This window comes from Chlorocebus sabaeus, chromosome 6 (genome assembly GCF_047675955.1).
Source record: "Chlorocebus sabaeus isolate Y175 chromosome 6, mChlSab1.0.hap1, whole genome shotgun sequence".
NCBI lineage: Eukaryota > Metazoa > Chordata > Mammalia > Primates > Cercopithecidae > Chlorocebus > Chlorocebus sabaeus.
Window position 1 is genome coordinate 46329179 of NC_132909.1, and position 19252 is coordinate 46348430.

Consider the following 19252-nt stretch of genomic DNA (forward strand, 5'->3'; position numbering starts at 1 on the left):
CTAATATTTTGCATTTTTAGTAGAGACAGGGTTTCTCCATATTAGCCAGGCTGGTCTTGAACTCCTGACTTCAGGTGATCCGCCTGCCTCGCTCTCCCAAAGTGCTGGGATTACAGGTGTGAGCCACCACACCTGGCCAAGTGTATTAATTTAAAAAAGGAAAAGAAAGATAAATGTTTGAACAGCCAACACAGACACACAGGAAAAATCAGTCCTGGGGGTTCCAGCTCCAACCAGGTAGAGATGTGCCTGCTTGGTTCTCACCTAGGGACAGACGGTCCCCATCTGGCTAGGCTCTGTGTAGTATACATCATCTGACTTGCCCCTGGAGGCATGGGAGTTTGAGATTTATGCACCAGATCAATGGTTCTCAGCTGGGAGAGTCTGTGCCCCCAGGAACACTGGCAATGTCTGGGGCATTTTTGGTTGTCATTATTGTATGGTGTGGGGCAGGGTGGAGGTGCTACTGGCCTCAGAGGGTGGAGGATACTACAAAACCTCCTGAAATGCACAGGGCACCTAATGCCCTCTCACCAGCACAAGGCTGGGATACCCCGATGCAGGGAACCAGTTCTCATCTGTGGAACTTCATAAAACACCAATGCTTGGTGCCAACCCCAGGAATTCTGAATTTTTTAATTATTATTATTTTTTTAGACGGAGTCTGCCTCTGTTGCCCAGGCTGGAGTGCATTGGCACTATCTTGGCTCACTGCAACCTCCACCTCCCAGGTTCAAGTGATTCTCGTGCCTCAGCCTCCAGAGTAGCTGGGTTTACAGGCTTGTGCCACCACTCCTGGCTACTTTTTGTATTTTTAGTAGAGACAGGGACTGTGTTGGCCAGGCTGGTCTCCAACGCCTGGCTTCAAGCAATCTGCCTGCCTTGGTCTCCCAACATGCTGGGATTACAGACGTGAGCCACCTCCTCCAGCCCCATGATTCTGAGTTAACTAATTAATTAATTAATTAATTTTTCTGAGACGGAGTCTTGCTCTGTTACCCAGGCTGGAGTGCAATGGCATGATTTCTGCTGACTGCAACCTCCACCTCCTGGGTTCAAGCGATTCTCCCACCTCAGCCTACCAAGCATCCAGGACTACAGGCGCCTGCCACCATGCCCGGCTAATTTTTGTATTTTTAGTAGAGACAGGGTTTTACCATGTTAGTCACGCTGGTCTCAAACACCTGACCTCAGGTGATCCGCCAGCCTCAGCCTCCCAAAATGTTGGGATTATAGGCGTGAGCCACCACATCTGACCTACAATTCTGATTTAAATGAAAGAGGGGTAGCAATCAGGACAAACGGATTTTTTTTTCTTTTTTTTTTTTTGAGACGGAGTCTCACTCTGTCACCCAGACTGGAGTGCAGTGGCAAGATCTCGGCTCAATGCAAACCTCCGTCTCTCGGGTTCAAGCAATACTTGTGCCTCAGCCTCCCAAGTAGCTGAGATTACAGGTGTGCACCACCATACCTAGCTAATTTTTGTATTTTTTCTTTTCTTTTCTTTTCTTTTTTTTGAGATGGAGTCTCGCTCTGTCGCCCAGGCTGGAGTGCACTGGCATGATCTCGGCTCACTGCAACCTCCGCCTCCTGGGTTCAAGCGATTCTCCTGCCTCAGCCTCCCAAGTAGCTGGGATTACAGGAGCCCGCCACCATGCCTGGCTAGTTTTTGTATTTTTAGTAGAGACAGGGTTTCACCATGTTGGCCCTGCTGGTCTCGAACTCCTGACCTTGTGATCCGGCCACCTCGGCTTCCCAAAGTGCTGGGATTATAGGCATGAGCCACTGTGGGGGCTCTGCATTTCTAACCAGCTCCCAGGTGACATTGACACTGCTCAGTTGAGGACCACACTCTGAGCTTCATCCTTTCTCAGGATTCTCAAGAAAGCCCGACCCAGCCAGGCACAGTTGCTCATGGGAAGCTGAGGTGGGAGGATTGCTTGAGCCCAGGAGTTGGAGGCCACAGTGAGCTACGACTGCACTACTGCACTCCAGCTTGGGAGACAGAGCAACATCCTGTATCAAAAAAAAAAAAAAAAAAAAAAAAGGTAAAGTTAATTTGGCCGGGAGCAGTGGGTTACACCTGTAATCTCAGCACTTTGGGAGGCTGAGGCGGGTAAATAACTTGAGTTCAGGAATTCGAGACCACCCTGGCCAACATGGTGAAAACTCATCTCTACCAAAAATACAAAAAAAAAAAAAAAAAAAAAAAAGGCCGGGCGCAGTGGCTGACGCCTGTAATCCCAGCACTTTGGGAGGCCAAGGTGGGTGGATCACAAGGTCAAGAGATGGAGACCATCAGATCACGAAGTCAAGAGATTGAGACCATCTTGGCCAACGTGGTGAACCCGCATTTCTACCAAAAACACAAAAATTAGCTGGGCGTGGTGGCGCATGTGTGTAATCCCAGCTTCTCGGGAGGCTGAGGCAGGAGAATCGCTTGAACCCGGGAGGCAGAGGTTGCAGTGAGCCGAGATCGCACCACTGCACTCCAGCCTGGCAACACAGCGAGACTCCATCTCCAAAAACAAGACAAAACAAAACAAAAAATTAGCTGGGTGTGGTGGCGGGTGCTTGTAATCCCAGGTACTTGGGAGGTTAAGGCAGGAGAATCACTTGAATCTGGGAGGTGGAGGTTGCAGTGAGCTGAGATCGTGCCACTGCACTCCAGCCTGGGCAAGAAAACAAGATTTCATCTCAAAAAAGAAAAGAAAAAAAAAGCAAGCAAGCCTGACCCAGAAAATGCCAGTATCCCAAGTAATACATTCCTCCATAGACTTCCAAATAAACAACACCACCCCTCACAAATGCATTAGACCTCATCCCTGACAAAATTCTCAATAGATCTTTATAATAGCTAGGAAAGGGAGTCTGGGGTTCTCTTACCAGTGATCCCATTTCACAGACAAATAAACTGAAGCTCATGGTGGTGAAATAACCAGTGTGGTATTTACTCAGTGCTAGTGGTAGAACTGACTCCCATGATTCAGAGATGTTTAGTTTCTTTCTTTTTTCTTTTCTTTTTTTTTTTTTTTTTAAACAAGGTCTCACTCTGTTGCCCAGGCTGGAGTGCAATGGCATGATCATGGCTCACTGCAGCCTTCACCTTGCAGGGTTCAGGTAATCCTCTGACCTCAGCCTCCCTAGTAGCTAGGACTACAGGCACATGCCACCATACCTGGCTAGTATTTTTGTATTTTGTATTTTTATATTTATTTACTTATTGAGACAGAGTTTCACTCTTGTTGCCCAGGCTGGAGTGCAATGGCACAATCTTGGCTCACCGCAACCTCTGCCTCCCAGGTTCAAGCGATTCTCCTGCCTCATCCTCCCCAGTAGCTGGGATTACAGACATGTGCCACCACACCCGGCTAATTTTGTATTTTTAATGGAGATGGGGTTTCTCCATGTCGGTCAGGCTGGTCTTGAACTCCCGACCTCAGGTGATCCGCCCACCTCGGCCTCCCAAAGTGCTGGGATTATAGGTATGAGCCACCGCACCTGGCCATTTTTGTAATTTTTATAGAGAAGGGGTTTCACAATGTTGCCCAGGCTGGCCATGAACTCCTGGCCTCAAGCAGTCTTCCTACCTCGGCCTCCCCAAATGCTGAGATTATCTGACCTATGCTGACATTTTTTTAAGGAGACACGGTTTTGCTCTGTTGCCCAGGCTGGAGGGCGGTGGGGTGATCATAGCTCACTGTAGCTCCCAGGTGGCACTGATGCTGCTCAGTTGAGAACCGCACTCTGAGCTTCATCCACTCTCAGGATTCTCAAGAAAGCCCGACCCAGCCAGGCACAGTTGAGCTCCGACTCCTGGGCTCAAGTGATCCTCCAGCCTCAGCTTCCCAAGTAGCTGGGACTACAGACACACACCACCATGCCTGGCTATGCAATTCTTAATTTCTCAACAAAAGGCCCTACACTAATACTTTGTATTGGGCCTGGCAAATTCTGTAGCTGGTCTAGCACACAAATTCTGAGAAGAAAATTTACAGATACCCAGCATGCATACCAAACTGGGACTAACAGTTCAATCCAACACCTTACTTAACTTTTCTTTTCTTTTTTTTTTTTCCAAGACAGAGTCTCAACCAGGCTCTGTCACCCAGGCTGGAGTGCAGCTGCAAGATTTCGGCTCACTGCAACCTCCGTCTCTTGGGTTCAAGCGATTCTCGTTTCAACCTCCCGAGTAGCTGGGATTACAGGTGTGTGCCACCAAACCTGGCTAATTTTTGCATTTTTAATAGAGACGGGGTTTTGTCATGTTGCCCAGGCTGGTTTCAAAGTCCTGGGCTCAAGTGATCCACCCGCCTCGCCTCCCAAAATGCTGGGATTACAGGCATGAGCCACCACGTCTGGCCTCCAACACCTTACTTTTCTAAGGAAACCAAGTATCTCACATTAATTGTACTGATTCTTAGAGTCAAGCAGACCTGGGCTGAGTCCCGAGGCTGCAACTGACCAGCCATGGGACCACAGGCTCACTGTGTATTTAAGATAGCTTAGCCACTATTTCCTGTTTCCCCAGTTATGAAAGGAGGAGGTTGAACTGGGTGGGGTATCCTCAGCCCTGATAACATACATCAGTCACTGAGGGAGGGGAGATTAATATTCTGAATCAATTGGTGTGGGGTGGAGCTAGGGGGTTTGAAAGCTCCCAGGAGCATCTCATGAATAACCAGGGTTTGGAACCACTTCTCAGCCTTCAGGAACCTTCAGGCTCTGGCACTTAGAGCTTGGATAGCTTATTCTAGGACTTCTGCAGAAATATCTTGAACCTTCCTGCAAGTTCCCAGGCAGCTTGGAGACCTCCTTTCTCAAGACATTTGTGTCCTACATCCCCACAGGGCTCCAGCCCTCCTCAATTTCAGATTTTCTTTTATTTTTATTTTTTTCCGAGACAGAGTCTTGCTCTGTCGCCCAGGCTAGAATGCAATGGAGTGATCTCGGCTCACTGCAACCTCCACCTCCCAGGTTCAAGTGATTCTCCTGCCTCAGCCTCTCAAGTAGCTAGGACTACAGGTGCATGCCACCACGCTCGGCTAATTTTTGTAGTTTTAATAGAGATGGGGTTTCATTATGTTGGCCAGGCTGGTCTTGAACTCCTGACCTCAGGTGATCCACCCATCTTGGCCTCCCCAAGTGCTGGGATTACAGGCGTGAGCCACTGTGCCCAGCCAGTTTCAGATTTTCTAAGGTTCTGCAACTGCCCAAGGAACTGGCCTGAACCACCAAGAATTCTTCCCCAGAAAGGAAAGACAGCCCATGTTCATGCTAGGACAATACAAAAGCCTATTTTGTTTTGCAATGTAACTGTTCTTCAGGATAGCTTTTAAGAAAATAGGCTCTGGCATGTGGATAGGCAAAAATAGAATAAAAATTCCTAGCAAGTACAGTGTAATCCTGTTAGCATAAGAGCGTGCATTGGCTGGGCTCAGTGGCTCACGCCTGTAATCCCAACACTTTGGGAGCCCTAGGTGGGCGGATCACAAGGTCAGGAGATCGAGACCATCCTGGCCAACATGGTGAAGCCCCATCTCCACCAAAAATACAAAAATTAGCCGGGTGTAGTGGCGGGCGCCTGTACTCCCAGCTACTCAGGAGGCTGAGGCAGGAGAATCACTTGAACCCGGGAGGTGGAGTGCAGTGATCACTCCACTGCACTCCAGCCTGGGCGATAGAGCGAAACTCCATCTCAAACAACAACAACAGCAATAACAAAAAAAGAGTGTGCATTTATGTCTATAACTACATAAGTATAAATGAATAGAAGAGGGATCAGGAAGGGTGGCTGGCCACCACTATGTTGACAGTAATTCTCTTTTTTTCTTTGCCCTTTTCAGTTTGAGTTTTTAGTAAATAGGATTACTTATTTTTATCATCTGAGAATAAAGCTATTTCCTTTTTGAGCTACAGTGGTAATTTACATCTAAGTGGGAGGAGGGCTTATGAAGTTTGGGGTTCTTTTATTTTTCTAAGTCTAAAATCTATTATCTAGTAAGTTGCTGGTGTGCTAGAATAACGATGAACAAGAAACATTTGTTCATGAACCTTTTATAAAAATAGAACACGTTCTAAGGAAGCCATTCATCCTCATTTTAAAAATGACTTTTTAAAAAATCTAAGAAGCAGGGTGTACCCTCCTGTGACCTCCCCAGCCTGGGGTCTGGAGCTGAGAGGGAGGACGCTGACCCCAAGTCACCCAGCCCTGGGACCGGTTCTGCTCCGTAAGTGGAAAGGATCTGGAGCCAGGGCTGGAAGAATTCCCGTGGGGGCTCGGAGATTCAGCACCGTGGGGGAAGGGAGGGGAGTGGAGGGTGCTGGACAGTTGCAGCGGGGAGGAGAACCGGTGTCACTTTCGCTGAACCTGACCGCAGTCCCCGGCGGCGCGGCGGCCCTTATATAGACACCCCACTGGCGCTCCCACTCCGCGTGCCAAGGTCAAGGAGGGAGGTCACACCTGCGCGCGGCCAGAACAGCTGCACCGACCCCCACCTGCACCCGCGCCACAGCCGGCGCCCCTTGCCCAAGTTCCTGCAGCTCTGACCCAACAAGGAGCCCCGACCTTTCCTCCACCCCTCCCCCAAGCACCTGTTCCCCCTCCTCTAAACCGGCTCACGCCTCTCCTTCCCTTCCCCCAGCTTCATCGTCCTGGAAGCTTCTCCCCCGGGCTCACCCCGGCGTGGGAGAACCCCATGATTCTCGCGCCTGACTACTCCCACGATGCAATCCTTGAACCTGTCCCCCGCTCCCTCCACCACGCACGGGCTTCCCCTCTCCGCGACCCCCAGCTGCCCCGGCCCGCGGCCCCAGCTGCCGGCCCCCTCAGCCCCCCGCCCCGGCTCACCTGGCTCATACTTGAGGTAGAGGATGGAGACGATGAAGTAACTGAGGTCGAAGACGGGGAAGAGCGGCACCCGTGAGAAGCTGAGCGCCAGCTCGCCCAGGCTCAGAGCCGAGAGCAGCTCCATGGCGCCCGCCCGCCCGCCGGGTGCCACCCGGGGCCCCGGTCTAGTCCGTCCCGCCGCCCGCGGCCCGGCGACTGCGCCCCCGCAGCTGGGCCCGCCCCCGCCCGCCAGGCGCCACCCCAGGCCCGGCCCCCGCGGGAGAGGAGGGGCGACGGCCCACATCCGGACAGGTGGTGGGGACGCCCAGCACCACGGACGGAGCTGGACGGTCGGACGTCCTAGGCGCTGACCCTACTGCCATCGCGACCCCGTTCCGCCCAGCGAGGCGGGGTGCGGGGCACCCCTGCAAGGCGAGGGAGGCTGGGGGGCTCCCCATTCTGGGGGCCCGTGCCTCACGGAGCCCACCCACGCGGGACGCCCGTTCCCAGGGGGCCGGATCAGCCAGGACTTTGTCCCCGTGGGCTCAATTAGGACCCCGATCTTCGGTGGAGCCCAATGAGGACCCCCACGCCCTGGTGGGACCCCATGAATCAGAACCCGTGCTCCCCGTGGAGATCGGTTAGGACCTCTGTCCTCTGTGGAGCCCCGTCAAGACTTTCCTGCCCCATAGGGTCCGTTCGATCAGGAACCCCGTCCTCGGTGGGACTCCGCAAGTCAGGACCCCCGTGTCTTGTTGGGGGCAGCTCAGTGGGAACCCCCGTTCCCCATGGGGCCCAGGAGGATCTCATTTTAGAGCCCAGTTGGTTGGGGCACCCGTTTCTAGGGACCCCACTGCGTCAGGACCCCGCACCCTGTGCAGCTCAGGAGTCAAAGGATTCCTTTTCTCCAGAAGCCCAATTTGAGACCCCATAAAGTGAACAGGTATTGCTGCCCAGCTAATCCTACGGCACTAAAGAACTCACGCATGCGCGGCACGCTTCGAACGCGTGACCCAATCCCAACCCCAGGAGACCCTGCCCCTTCCATTCTGGCTCTCCGGGCCTCCCCAGCAAGGTGGGGCGCTCGCGCTCCCCTAAGGGGGCCTGGCCTGCAGAGGGTGGGACCTTGATCTTCGATTGGCCCAGCCCTCGCCAGTGTTGCTTTAGGATTGGTCGGCTTGTGCTCCTCTCCCCTCCCTCCCTGGGGCTTCCGCTTCCGGTTCTGACGGACGCTTTGGCCGTAACGATGATCGGAGACATCCTGCTGTTCGGGTAATTAGGGGGACCAGAGGCTGGGAAGAGAGGGCCAGGCAGGACGCGGGGGCGCCCCTAGTAACTGTAATTCTCCCTCTGCAGGACGTTGCTGATGAATGCTGGGGCAGTGCTGAACTTTAAGCTGTGAGTAGGCTGCGGCCGGACTGTGGCTCCATCCGGGAAACCCGTAACCCCGCCCTCATAAGCGTGATCTCGGCGCATTTCTCAGGCCCCGCCCCCAAGCCGAATGCCCCGGCCTATCCGCCCTCTGTCCACGCCTCCAGCCTGGGTTAATCTTCCTCGCCCCTGAGCGACCTTAAACCCATACTCTCTGTTCCTTGGGTGTCCCTCTGTTCACCTTCCTGGAGAGCTCAAGACCCATCCTCCAAGAAATAGCCCCACCCCAGACCCTCAGCACTGCTCCCGAACTGTCGGGCCGCTTTATAAACTGTCGGTGGCTGCTGACCTGGCTGTGATTGTCCGGGCAGTGGTGGCCCAGAGAGGGACATTGAACCGTCCGAGGTCACACAGCAAGTCAGCGGCAGGGCCAGGGCTGAAACTTAGTGTTCGTGGCCTTCTGAGCTGGGGGTCAGGGGGCTGAGGCCTCTATGTCCCATTGAAAGTGGACACTGTCTGCTCCTCTTTGTAGGAAAAAGAAGGACACGCAGGGCTTTGGGGAAGAGTCGAGGGAGCCCAGCACAGGTAAGGTCTTCCTGGACCCTTGAATTGCATGGTCCACTTCAGAGAGGACAGTTTTGTTTCGCCAGGTTCTACCCTCGTTTTCTTTCCTTTTCTTTCGTTTTTTTTTTTTTTTTTTGAGACGGAGTCTCGCTCTGTCACCTAGGCTGGAGTGCAGTGGCCAGATCTCGGCTCACTGCAAGCTCCGCCTCCCGGGTTCACGCCATTCTCCTGCCTCAGCCTCCCTGAGTAGCTGGGACTACAGGCACCCGCCACTGCGTCCGGCTAATTTTTTTTGTATTTTTAGTAGAGACAGGGTTTCACCGTGTTCGCCAGGATGATCTCGATCTCCTGACCTCGTGATCCGCCCGCCTAGGACTCCCAAAGTGCTGGGATTACAGGCGTGAGCCACCGCACCCGGCCTTCTTTCGTTTTTTAGCACAAGGTCTCGCTCTGTTGTCCAGGTTGGAGTGCAGTGGTGTGATCATGGCTCACTGCAGCTTTGACCTCCTGGGCTAAAGTGACCCTTTCCATCTGAGCCCCCTTAGTAACTAGGATTACAGGCGTGTGCCACCATGCCAGGCTAAATTTTGTATTTTTTTGTAGAGATGGGGTTTCTCCACCTTGCCCAAGCCGGTCTCAAACTCCTGGGTTCAAGTGATTCCCCCGACCTTGGCCTCCTGAAGGGCTGGGATTACAGGCATGAGCCACGAGTTTTCTCTTTAATTGAGCGTGTGTGTGAGTGGGAGATGACTCTGATAATGTGCTGTCCTTTCTGCCTACCTCTGTCATCTACTTCTTTCTCCCACCAGACCTCCCTGATGTGAACACTCACATCACTTCCTACCGTTATAATTTTCTGTATGTTTGCTGTCATCTGGCTAATGTCTGCCCCTCACGTTTAACCATAAACTTCAGAGAAGAGACCCTAGCTTGGCTTTTCCCATCCTTTGTCCTTGCCATACCAGTCGTCCGATGACTGTGAATGAATGAATGAACAACCTCACACATAGCTGTTGCTTTCAGAGTGCTGCAGACCTGCCACGTTTAAAATTAGATGCCAACATGAGATTTTTTTTTTTTTTTTTTGAGACGGAGTCTTGCTCTGTCACCCAGGCTGGAGTGCAGTGGCACGATCTCGGCTCACTGCAAGCTCCGCCTCCTGGGTTCACGCCATTCTCCTGCCTCAGCCTCCCGAGTAGCTGGGACTACAGGCGCCCGCCACCTCGCCCGTCTAGTTTTTTGGATTTTTAGTAGAGACGGGGTTTCACCGTGTTAGCCAGGATGGTCTTGATCTCCTGACCTCGTGATCCGCCCGTCTCGGCCTCCCAAAGTGCTGGATTACAGGCTTGAGCCACCACGCCCGGCAACATTAGATTTTTAATCAGGTGAATTTATATAAAAATTCAGATGTCTGATTTTTCTTGAAAAACTGGAACATTCTGCAACTCAAGATTCAGGAGAGCTCTTGATAACTGTTGAGTGTAGTTGAGGACTCTGAGGAGATGGGGCCTGTCGACTCTGCCTCATCCCAGCCCTAACCTCTTCATATGTCTATCCTCTGCCTGGGCCCTAGAGGCCCCAGAATTTACACTTCCTACTGAATGTAATTGTGTAGCTATTTGGAGTCTTAAGGGGATCTGTACATGACTATTGTATCCATTCATTAATTCTTTCATTCACTAGATATTTGAGCACCTAACGCATGCTGGCTACTGTGCTAGGTGCTGGGATACAGTAGGGGTAAGACAGATGGAGTGGAACTTACCATGGGGTGGGACACATGGTTTCCAAGCGGGGAATAGATGGTGACAGAGGTGATGTTAGGTAACAGGGAGTCACAGGATGGTGACGGGGGTTGCTCTCCTGCTGGGGTGTGGAAGGGAAGGCCATTTGAGGAGGTAGCGTCACAGTCAAGGTGGTGGATGCCATGATGGAGCGCTACCCAAGGATGGGGAAACCCTGAGGAACAGAGATTTTCTTCTTTTAGAGACAGGGTCTTGCTCTGTCGCCCAGGTTGGAGTGCAGTGGCACAGTCATAGCTCACTGCAGCCTTGAACTCCTGGGTTCAAAAGATCCTCTTGCCTCAGGCTCCCAACTAGCTGGGACTGCAGGCAGTTAATACCACCCCTGGCTAATTTTCTAAATTTTTTTGTAAAGATAGGCATCTCGCTGTGTTAACCAGGCTGGTGTCCGACTCTTGGCCTCAAACAATCCTCCCACCTCAGCCTCCCAAAGTGCTGGGGTCACAGCCGTGCGCCACCATGCCTGGCTGAGCTGAGATTTTGAAGACCCTCCAGCAGCTCTCCTTTTGGGGGACCTCCCCTTGGGTGCTGACCTAGTTAGGTGCTTCCTGTTAGTGTTGCATTCTACCTCCATTCCTAAAAGGTAATAGTCACTTTCCAGTTCCCAGAACTGGAAACTGGAAGCAGATCAGGAAACTGAGGGTCAGAGTTGTGGCTCAACTTTTTTGTGGCCACATAGCAAATCAGTGAGAGAATCAGGATTAGAACCTGGGTTTTTCTGCCTCTAGCAGTTGTGCACTCAATCACTAGACCATCTGTCCATCTGTTCATTTATCCATCCATTCATACATTGACTCAGCAGCCATGTGTTACTCACCACGTGGAAGGCACTACCAGGCCCTGGGGTTGCACTGTACAGATCCGAATCAGAGCTCTGGTGGGCGGGAGATTTGGCACAAAGTGGCGGGAGCATCAGTGACAGGGATGCCAGGGAGGACACCAGTGCTCTATCAGGAGCTTCCTGCTTTGCTCTCTCTCCAGTCTCCTTCCAGCCCAGATGCTGCACCCGCTGTGGGAGCTGCTCCTTGCTCTCCCTCCTCTTTGCCTGGCTTAACTGTAATACCATAGTGGCCGCATTTATTGAGAGCGTCATGTGTGCCAGGCAGTGTGCTGAGGTCTTTTTAGCTGCCTGACACCCCTATTGACATAAGAGGGAATGAGCAGGGATGGGCCCAGGTCACTTGTGCAGAAGGACAGAGGCAGGATTTGAGCTCATGTTTGTTAAACTGACCATGTTTGAGATCAGAACTTGGAGCTCTGGCACTTCCTCAGAAAGGCGTTTTTTTGTTTGTTTGTTTGTTTGTTTTTTGAGGTGGAGTCTCGCTGTGTTGCCCAGGCTGGAGTGCAGTGGCGCCATCTTAGCCCCCTGCAATCTCCGCCTCCTGGGTTCAAACAATCCTCCTGCCTCAGCTTCCCTGTTAGCTGGGACTACAGGCACCCACCGCCATGCCCAGCTAATTTTTGTGTTTTTAGTAGAGACGGGGTTTTACCATGTTGACCAGGCTGGTCTTGAACTCCTGACCTCAGCTGATCCGCCTGCCTTGGCCTCCCAAAGTGCTGGAATTACAGACTTGAGCCACCACGCCCGGCTGGAAAGGCTTTTTCTGATCTCCCACCCTTCCCCATGCACGTGCCGTGTTGGGTCTCCGCAGTGTGTGTTCCTGGGACACCTAAACTTTCCCACCAGGGCAGTCACGTGGGAATATTTGTTTAGTATTTCTCCTCCCCATATGCTTGTTGGGGCAGAGCCACCGGTCTTCCTCTCTTCCTGTATCCCCTGTACACTGCTGCTGCCTGGAATGAGTAACCTTTTTTTGTGTTTTGAGACAGAGTCTCGCTCTGTTGCCCAGGTGTGCAGTGGCATGATCTCAGCTCACTGCAACCTCCACCTCCTGGGTTCAAGTGATTCTCGTGCCTCAGCCTCCTGAGTAGCTGGAATTACAGGTGTGTGCCACCATGCCTGGCTAATTTTTTCGTACTTTTAGTAGAAACGTGGTTTCACCATGTTGGCCAGGCTGGTCTCAGACTCCCGACCTCAGGTGATCCACCTGCCTCAGCCTCCCAAAGTGCTGGGATTACAGGTGTGAACCACTGTGCATGGCCTGCAGTGAGTAACGTTTGATTGGCATCTATTGATGGTGGGACGTCCTGTTTTCACGATCTTTTGCTAGGGGAAGGGTCCTGCTGAGCAGCGCCTCTCAGACTTCCTGGAAACAGACCAAGCGCTTAGTGTTTCTAGTCTGTGCTGGATCAGCCGTGTATACAGGTTGTGCTGCATGTAACCAGACCCCGTCGTCTGGATAATACCAGGCTCGTCTAAACCGTGTTCAGCAAGATGGTGTGTTCAGCACAGGCTCGGATGGAGCAGGAATGTCAGGTTGTCACCCCTGAAAAATAGAAATTTCTGGGCTTGTGTTCTGTGTGCTGTACTTACCAAGCAGCCCCAGTCTGTAGATGCTTCGGGTAGCACCTTTGTAGATCACCTAATCTAGACCCATTCTTTTATTTATTTATTTATTTTTTTGAGACGGAGTCTTGCTCTGCCTTGACACGATCTCAGCTCACTGCAACCTTTGCCTCCCGGGTCCAAGTGATTCTCCTGCCTCAGCCTCCTGAGTAGCTGGGATTACAGGCATGCGCCACCACACCCTGCTAACTTTTGTATTTTTAGTAGAGACAGGGTTTCACTGTGTTGGCCAGGCTGGTCTCCAACTCCCGACCTCAGGTGATCCGCCTGCCTCGGCCTCCCAAAGTGCTGGGATTACAGGTGTGAGCCTCCGTGCCTGGCCTAATCTGGACCCATTCTTTTCATTCTGGAGGTCCAGAGAGGGAGAATGACTGACTGGAAACCCTGGAGGAAGGGTTTGGAACCCAGGTCTCTGGAGTCTTCACATACTAAATTGCCTTCCCTCAGAGGGGTGTCTGTTCCTTGGCCTTCAAGGGGACCAGAATAAGTCTCACCAAGACACACCTTCCCTTTCCCTTGCCTGAATTAGGATGCTTTCAGTTGTAAACACTGCAAACCCAGCTCAAAGTGATTAAAGCAAATTGAAACGTCCAAGGGTGGAATTGTCTTCAGACACCCTGGGTTTAGGTGTCAAACCAGTCCTCCAAGATTAGGGTTGGGGTTGGAGTTGGGGTTAGGGTTAGGGTTAGGGTTAGAGTCAGTATCTGACTCTCTGCAGCTCTCAGTACCCCTTTCTTTTGTGTTGGTTTTACTGTGAGACTGGTCAGGGTTGGCAAAGATGACCCCAGAGCAGGGGTTGGCATGTTTTCCTGTAAAGGGCCATATAGTAAATATTTGAGGCTTTGCGGGCCATATGGTGTCTGTCTGGCACAACAATATGACTCAGCTCTGCCGTTGTAGTACAAAAGCAGCAGGACATGATATGTAAATGAATAGGTATGGCTGTGGGCCAATCAAACTTTATTCATTGACACTGAGATTTGAATTTCTTGTAATTTTTTTTGTCTCATGAAATATTCTTTTTTTTTTTTTTTTCATGTAAAAACCAGCTGGGTATGGAGACTCATGCCTGTAATCTCAACACTTTTGAGAGGCTTAGGCGGGAGGATCACTTGAAGCCAGGAGTTCAAGACCCGCCTGGGGAACGTAGCAAAACCCCATCTTTATATTAAAAAAAAGAAAACTATTAGCTCACAGGCCATCCAAAAACAAGTGGAAGAGGCTGCTGGATTTGGCCTGTGGGCACTGAGGTTACATCTTCCCAGCTCAGCAAGCTTGGCAGAAAGTGTCTGTTTGCCAGTAGTTGGGGGAAAAGTCCCAGGGCAGACTCTCATTGGACAGACTTGGGTCACATGCCCCTTCTTGAGCCAGTCAGAGGCAGAGGGACTTGGTGCTTTCAGGAGATTGGTCAGTGGTAGACACAGCCTGAGTGCTGAGAGTGGGGAAGAGGGAGAAACCCGAAGGAAAAGTCACACTGTTGCCGAAGTTGGAGGCAGTGAGTGCCGGGTGGGTGGAAGTCACAAAAGCCCACTGCAGAGGTGGCAGTAGGGGTGGGATGTTAGCTGTGCCATAAAAGTGCTTTCTGATTCTTCCAGGTGACAACATCCGGGAATTCTTGCTGAGCCTCAGATACTTTCGAATCTTCATCGCCCTGTGGAACATCTTCATGATGTTCTGCATGATCGTGTGAGTCCGACCTGCCCTTTCCTTTCAGTGTCATCTCTTAGTCTCCTTCTCCAGGATGACCCACCTGATGGTCATTCTCTGTCCTTTCAGTCATCACTCTTGTATCCTGTTTTCTGTTTTCTTTGTTTATTTTTTGTTTTGTTTGAGATGGAGTCTTACTCTGTCGCCCAGACTGGAGTGCAGTGGCGCGATCTGGGCTCACTGCAACCTCCGCCTCCCAGGTTCAAGCGATTCTCCTGCCTCAGCCTCCCCAGTAACTGGGACTACAGGTGCATGCCACCATGCCTGGCTGATTTTTTGTATTTTTAGTAGAGACGGGGTTCCATCATATTAGCCAGGATGGTCTTGATCTCCTGACCTCGTGAGTCACCCACTTCAGGCTCCCAAAGTGCTAGGATTCCAGGAGTGAGCCACTGTGCCCGGCCCTGTTTTGTTTTTGTTGTTGTTGTTGTTGTTTTTGAGACAGAGTCTTGCTCTGTTGCCCAGGCTGGAGTGCAGTGGCATGATCTCAGCTCACTGCAACCTGTGCCTCCCTGCTTCAAGCAATTCTCCTGCCTCAGCCTCCCGAGTAGCTGGGATTACAGGTGTCCACCACCACACCTGGCTAATTTTTGTATTTTTACAAGAGACAGGGTTTCACCATGTTGGTCAGGCTGGTCTCGAACTCCTGACCTCACGTGATCCACCTGCTTCGGCCTCCCAAAATTACAGGTGTGAGCCACCACGCCTGGCCCTGCTTTCTCTCTTCAAAATGAGTAAGTGAGGGAACCAGTACCTGAAAGGGTTAAACTCTGTCCCTGCGTCCCCACCGAACCAGGCTGGAACTTTGATTGGAACATGGAGTTCTCCAGCCCCTGGCTATGCCTGGCACCTCTGCAGGGGCTGCCAGGAGATGCCTTTCCTGAGCCCATGGCCCTGTCACCTCTCACCAGCTCTGCTGCATCTGCCGAGGTGGAAAATGTGGTTTAAATGTCCGGCATGCTTCCAGAACCTGCTCTAGCTGGGCTGGAAGCCAGCAGAAATGTATTCAGACTTTATTGTTTTCAATTCTGGCTTTTCATTTTCTCATTAGGCTGAGAAAACTCAAGCAGATTGCCTTTCCATCTAGCATTGGGTCCGTAACTCTGATACTGCTGTTAACGAATTGTGAGATTTGCTGTAAATGGATTTGGGAAAAGACACAATGGGAGAATCTGGTGTTCTTGGCCTCCATGGGTCCATCCCTGCATACTTCCCCCAGAAAGAAAGAGGACAAAAAGTTGGCTGTCCTGAGCGACTGAGACTCCGAACGTGGGGTTGCTGTGCAGTCCGCGTGCCACCCCAGTGGCTGTTTGCGGAGATGCTTCCAGAGCATAGGAGATCTGGGGAGGATGGCATTTCACCCTCATCACAAGGACCATGATGTATTCCCAGAAAGGCCCTTGCCAAGGTATCCTACCTGGCAGAGAGGATTTGAGAGCACGTATGAGGCTTGCCTAGGAACAGAGAAAGATTGTGAAGAGATCAAGGAACTTGCATGAAAGTGTAGGAATGGCCAGGCGCGGTGGCTCAGGCCTGTAATCCCAGCACTTTGTAAGGCCGAGGTAGGAGAATTGCTTGAGCCCAGGAGTTTGAAACCAGCCTGGGCAGCATGGTGAAACTCCATGTTTACCAAAAATTTAAAAATTAGCCGAATGTAGTGGTGCCTTCCTGTAGTTCCAGCTCCTTGGGAGGCTGAGGTGGGAGGATCACTTGAGCCCTAGAGGCAGAGGTTGCAGTGAGCTGAGATCCTGCCACTGCACTCCAGCCTGGGCAACAGAAGAAGACCCGTCTCCAAACAAATAATAAATAATCAAGACCTGAAGGACAAGAAGACGTTTGCCATTTGCAGAGCTGGAGAAAAGCATGGTGGCACAGGAAGTAGCATGTTCAAAGGTCCTGGGGCAGGGAAGAAGTCAGCATTCTTCCCTTATTCTCGTCTTTGCAGAGGTCCTAGGGTAGGGAAGAAGTCAGCATGCTTCTCTCATTCTCGTTTTTGCAAAGGTCCTGGGGCAGGGAAGAAGTCACTATGCTTCCCTCATTCTCGTCTTCGCAAAGGTCCTGGGGCAGGGAAGAAGTCACTATGCTTCCCTCATTCTCGTCTTCGCAAAGGTCCTGGGGCAGGGAAGAAGTCACTATGCTTCCCTCATTCTCATCTTTGCAGAGGTCCTGGGGCAGGGAAGAAGTCAGCCTGCTTCTCTCATTCTCATCTTTCCTATGCACCTGCTTCATCATCCTCTCCTATTTGACCAACATCTTCACTCCCTCGTCTGCCAGCCAGAACAGCAGCCTCGGGCGTCCTCCCAGCTCAGCTTTCCAAGATCAGCATAATCAGTAGCCCAGGGTCCTGATTTTGTTTCCTGGGGCAGAGTCTGGTTGACCCACCTTGGTGTCACTCAGGTCCATTTGGGGTAGGGGTTCTTGATTCTGCTATAACCACTTAGGTCAAGGGTCATGAGACCACAGGCCAAATCTCCCCACTGCCTGTTTTTGTGAATGAACTTCACAAAAGTTCATGTGTGTGGCTGCTTCTGTGTCACAGCGGTGGAGTTGAGTTGTGTGACAGAGACCACATGACTCGCAGAGCCAAAACTGTTAGTAAACAGTCGCCCGTTACAGAGAAAATGTGCCAACCCCTGACCCAGGCCAGCTCTTTCACTGGGGGCCATGGGTGAGAGAAGATTCTCTCAAGAAAGGGCTGTCTCAGGGAGGGAGTGACTGGCTTTCCCAGGACATTTAAAACCTGGAAATCACCTAAGTGTCCAAGAACAGGAGAAGGATCAGGTAACTTGAAGGATGCCCATGTGACCAGCTGTCATGATACCGTCACTGATGATGTGCCAGAAGGTTCTGTCTGCATGGGGAAATGAAATGTTCTGAAAGTGAAGAAGGCCGAAGGGTACTCGTCTGTGCAGCCTGACTTCGGCTGTGTAACATGCAACCATGGATAAACCCTAAATGAGTGCCTGAAGTATGGGAGTGAAACACTGTTTAGCGAGGGAGTTGGAAGGATCCACTCCAGATGGGGTAGAGAGGGGACCCTGCAGCAGTTGCTGAGGAAATTGGCAGAGCCTGGGCATGGTTCAATATTCCCCGTGCCCATTTATTTTTATTCTTATTTTTTGAGATGGAGTCTTGCTGTGTCACCCAGACTGGAGTGCGGTAGCATAGTCTCGGCTCACTGCATCCTCCACCTCCCGGGTTCAAGTTATTCTCCTGCCTCAGTCTCCCAGGGAGCTGAGACTACAGACACGCACCACCACACTTGGCTAATTTTTCTACTTTTGGTAGAGATGGGATTTCATCCTGTTGACCAGGCTGGTCTCGAACTCCTGACCTCAAATTATTTGCCCGCCTCAGCCTCCCAAAGTGCTGGGATTACAGACGTGAGCCACCACGCCCAACCTCCCTGTGCCCACTTCTGTGTTGTTTGAGCTTTGGAAATTTTTTTTTTTTTTTTTTTTTTTTGAGACGGAGTCTTGCTCTGTCTCCCAGGCTGTAATGCAGTGGCGCAATCTCAGCTTACTGTAAGCTCCACCTCCCGGGTTCACGCCATTCTCCTGCCTCAGCCTCCCAAGTAGCTGGGACTACACGCGCACACCGCCACGCCCGGCTAATTTTTTGTATTTTTAGTAGAGATGGGGTTTCACCATGTTAGCCAGGATGCTCTTCATCTCCTGACCTTGTGATCTGCCTGCCTCGGCCTCCTTAGGTGCTGGGATTACAGGCATGAGCCACCGTGCCTGGCCGAGCTTTGGAAATTTTAAGAAGTTATGAAAAGTCTGAAATAAGGGGAGAAACGTCCCTGAGTATTTAGGGATCGGTAGCACGTCATTTATAACTTACATTGAAACACATCAAAAATACGGATAAATGAATAGATACATGGGTAGGTATGTGGTACAGCAAAGTGTTAATTGCAGAATGTAGGTGGTGGCAGTGTGTTTCAACACAACTCTTCTATGTGTTGAAATTTTCATAAAATAACAGGAAAAGTTAGGGAGAAAATGAACCATGGAGAGAGTTTACAAGTAAAACGCGGAAGGCTGTCTTCTCAATCCAGTATTTTATAGAATATTCACAGGATTGTGCAGCCACCATCTCTATCCAATTTCAGAACGTTTTCATCAACACAGAAAGAAATCGCGTGCCCACTGGCAGTCACTCCCCATTCCCCCTCTGCTAGCCTCTGGCAACAACTCATCGGCTTCCTGTCTCTGTGGATTTGCCTCATGTGGACAGTTTATATAAATGGAGTCATACACTGCATGGCCTTTTGTGCCTGGCATCTCTCGCTCAGCATCATGTTTTTGAGGTTCATCCATGTTGTAGTGTGGAGCGGTGCTTCATTCCTTTTCATGGCAGAATCATATTCCCTTGTATGACTGTACCCCAGTTTTCCATCTATCAGTTGGTGGATAGTTGGGATGTTTGTATTTTTTACCTATTATGAATAATGGTGACAAGAACATTCATGTACAAGTTTTTGTGCAGATTTATGTTTTTAGTTATTAG

At 51.2% G+C, this 19252-nt stretch overlaps 2 protein-coding genes across 4 annotated transcripts in view; one reads left to right on the plus strand and one right to left on the minus strand.

Moving 5' to 3' along the window:
• Positions 1–7049, minus strand: part of TMEM38A (transmembrane protein 38A) — a 28932-nt gene extending 21883 nt beyond the window's left edge. Inside the window, exon 1 of the mRNA XM_007995658.3 lies at positions 6851–7049. Coding sequence (XP_007993849.2) covers positions 6851–6974 — 124 coding nt within the window. The 5' untranslated portion in view covers positions 6975–7049. The remainder of the gene's footprint in view (positions 1–6850) is intronic.
• A 959-nt stretch (positions 7050–8008) lies between these two features.
• Positions 8009–19252, plus strand: part of SMIM7 (small integral membrane protein 7) — a 30110-nt gene continuing 18866 nt past the window's right edge. For all 3 annotated transcript variants that reach the window (XR_005238445.2, XR_005238444.2, XM_007995659.3), the window contains exons 1-4: positions 8009–8101; positions 8186–8227; positions 8733–8785; positions 14629–14719. Coding sequence is in view for 1 of the 3 variants with exons in the window: in XM_007995659.3 (XP_007993850.1) it covers positions 8076–8101; positions 8186–8227; positions 8733–8785; positions 14629–14719 (212 nt within the window). In the remaining 2 variants the exon portion in view is untranslated. The remainder of the gene's footprint in view (positions 8102–8185; positions 8228–8732; positions 8786–14628; positions 14720–19252) is intronic.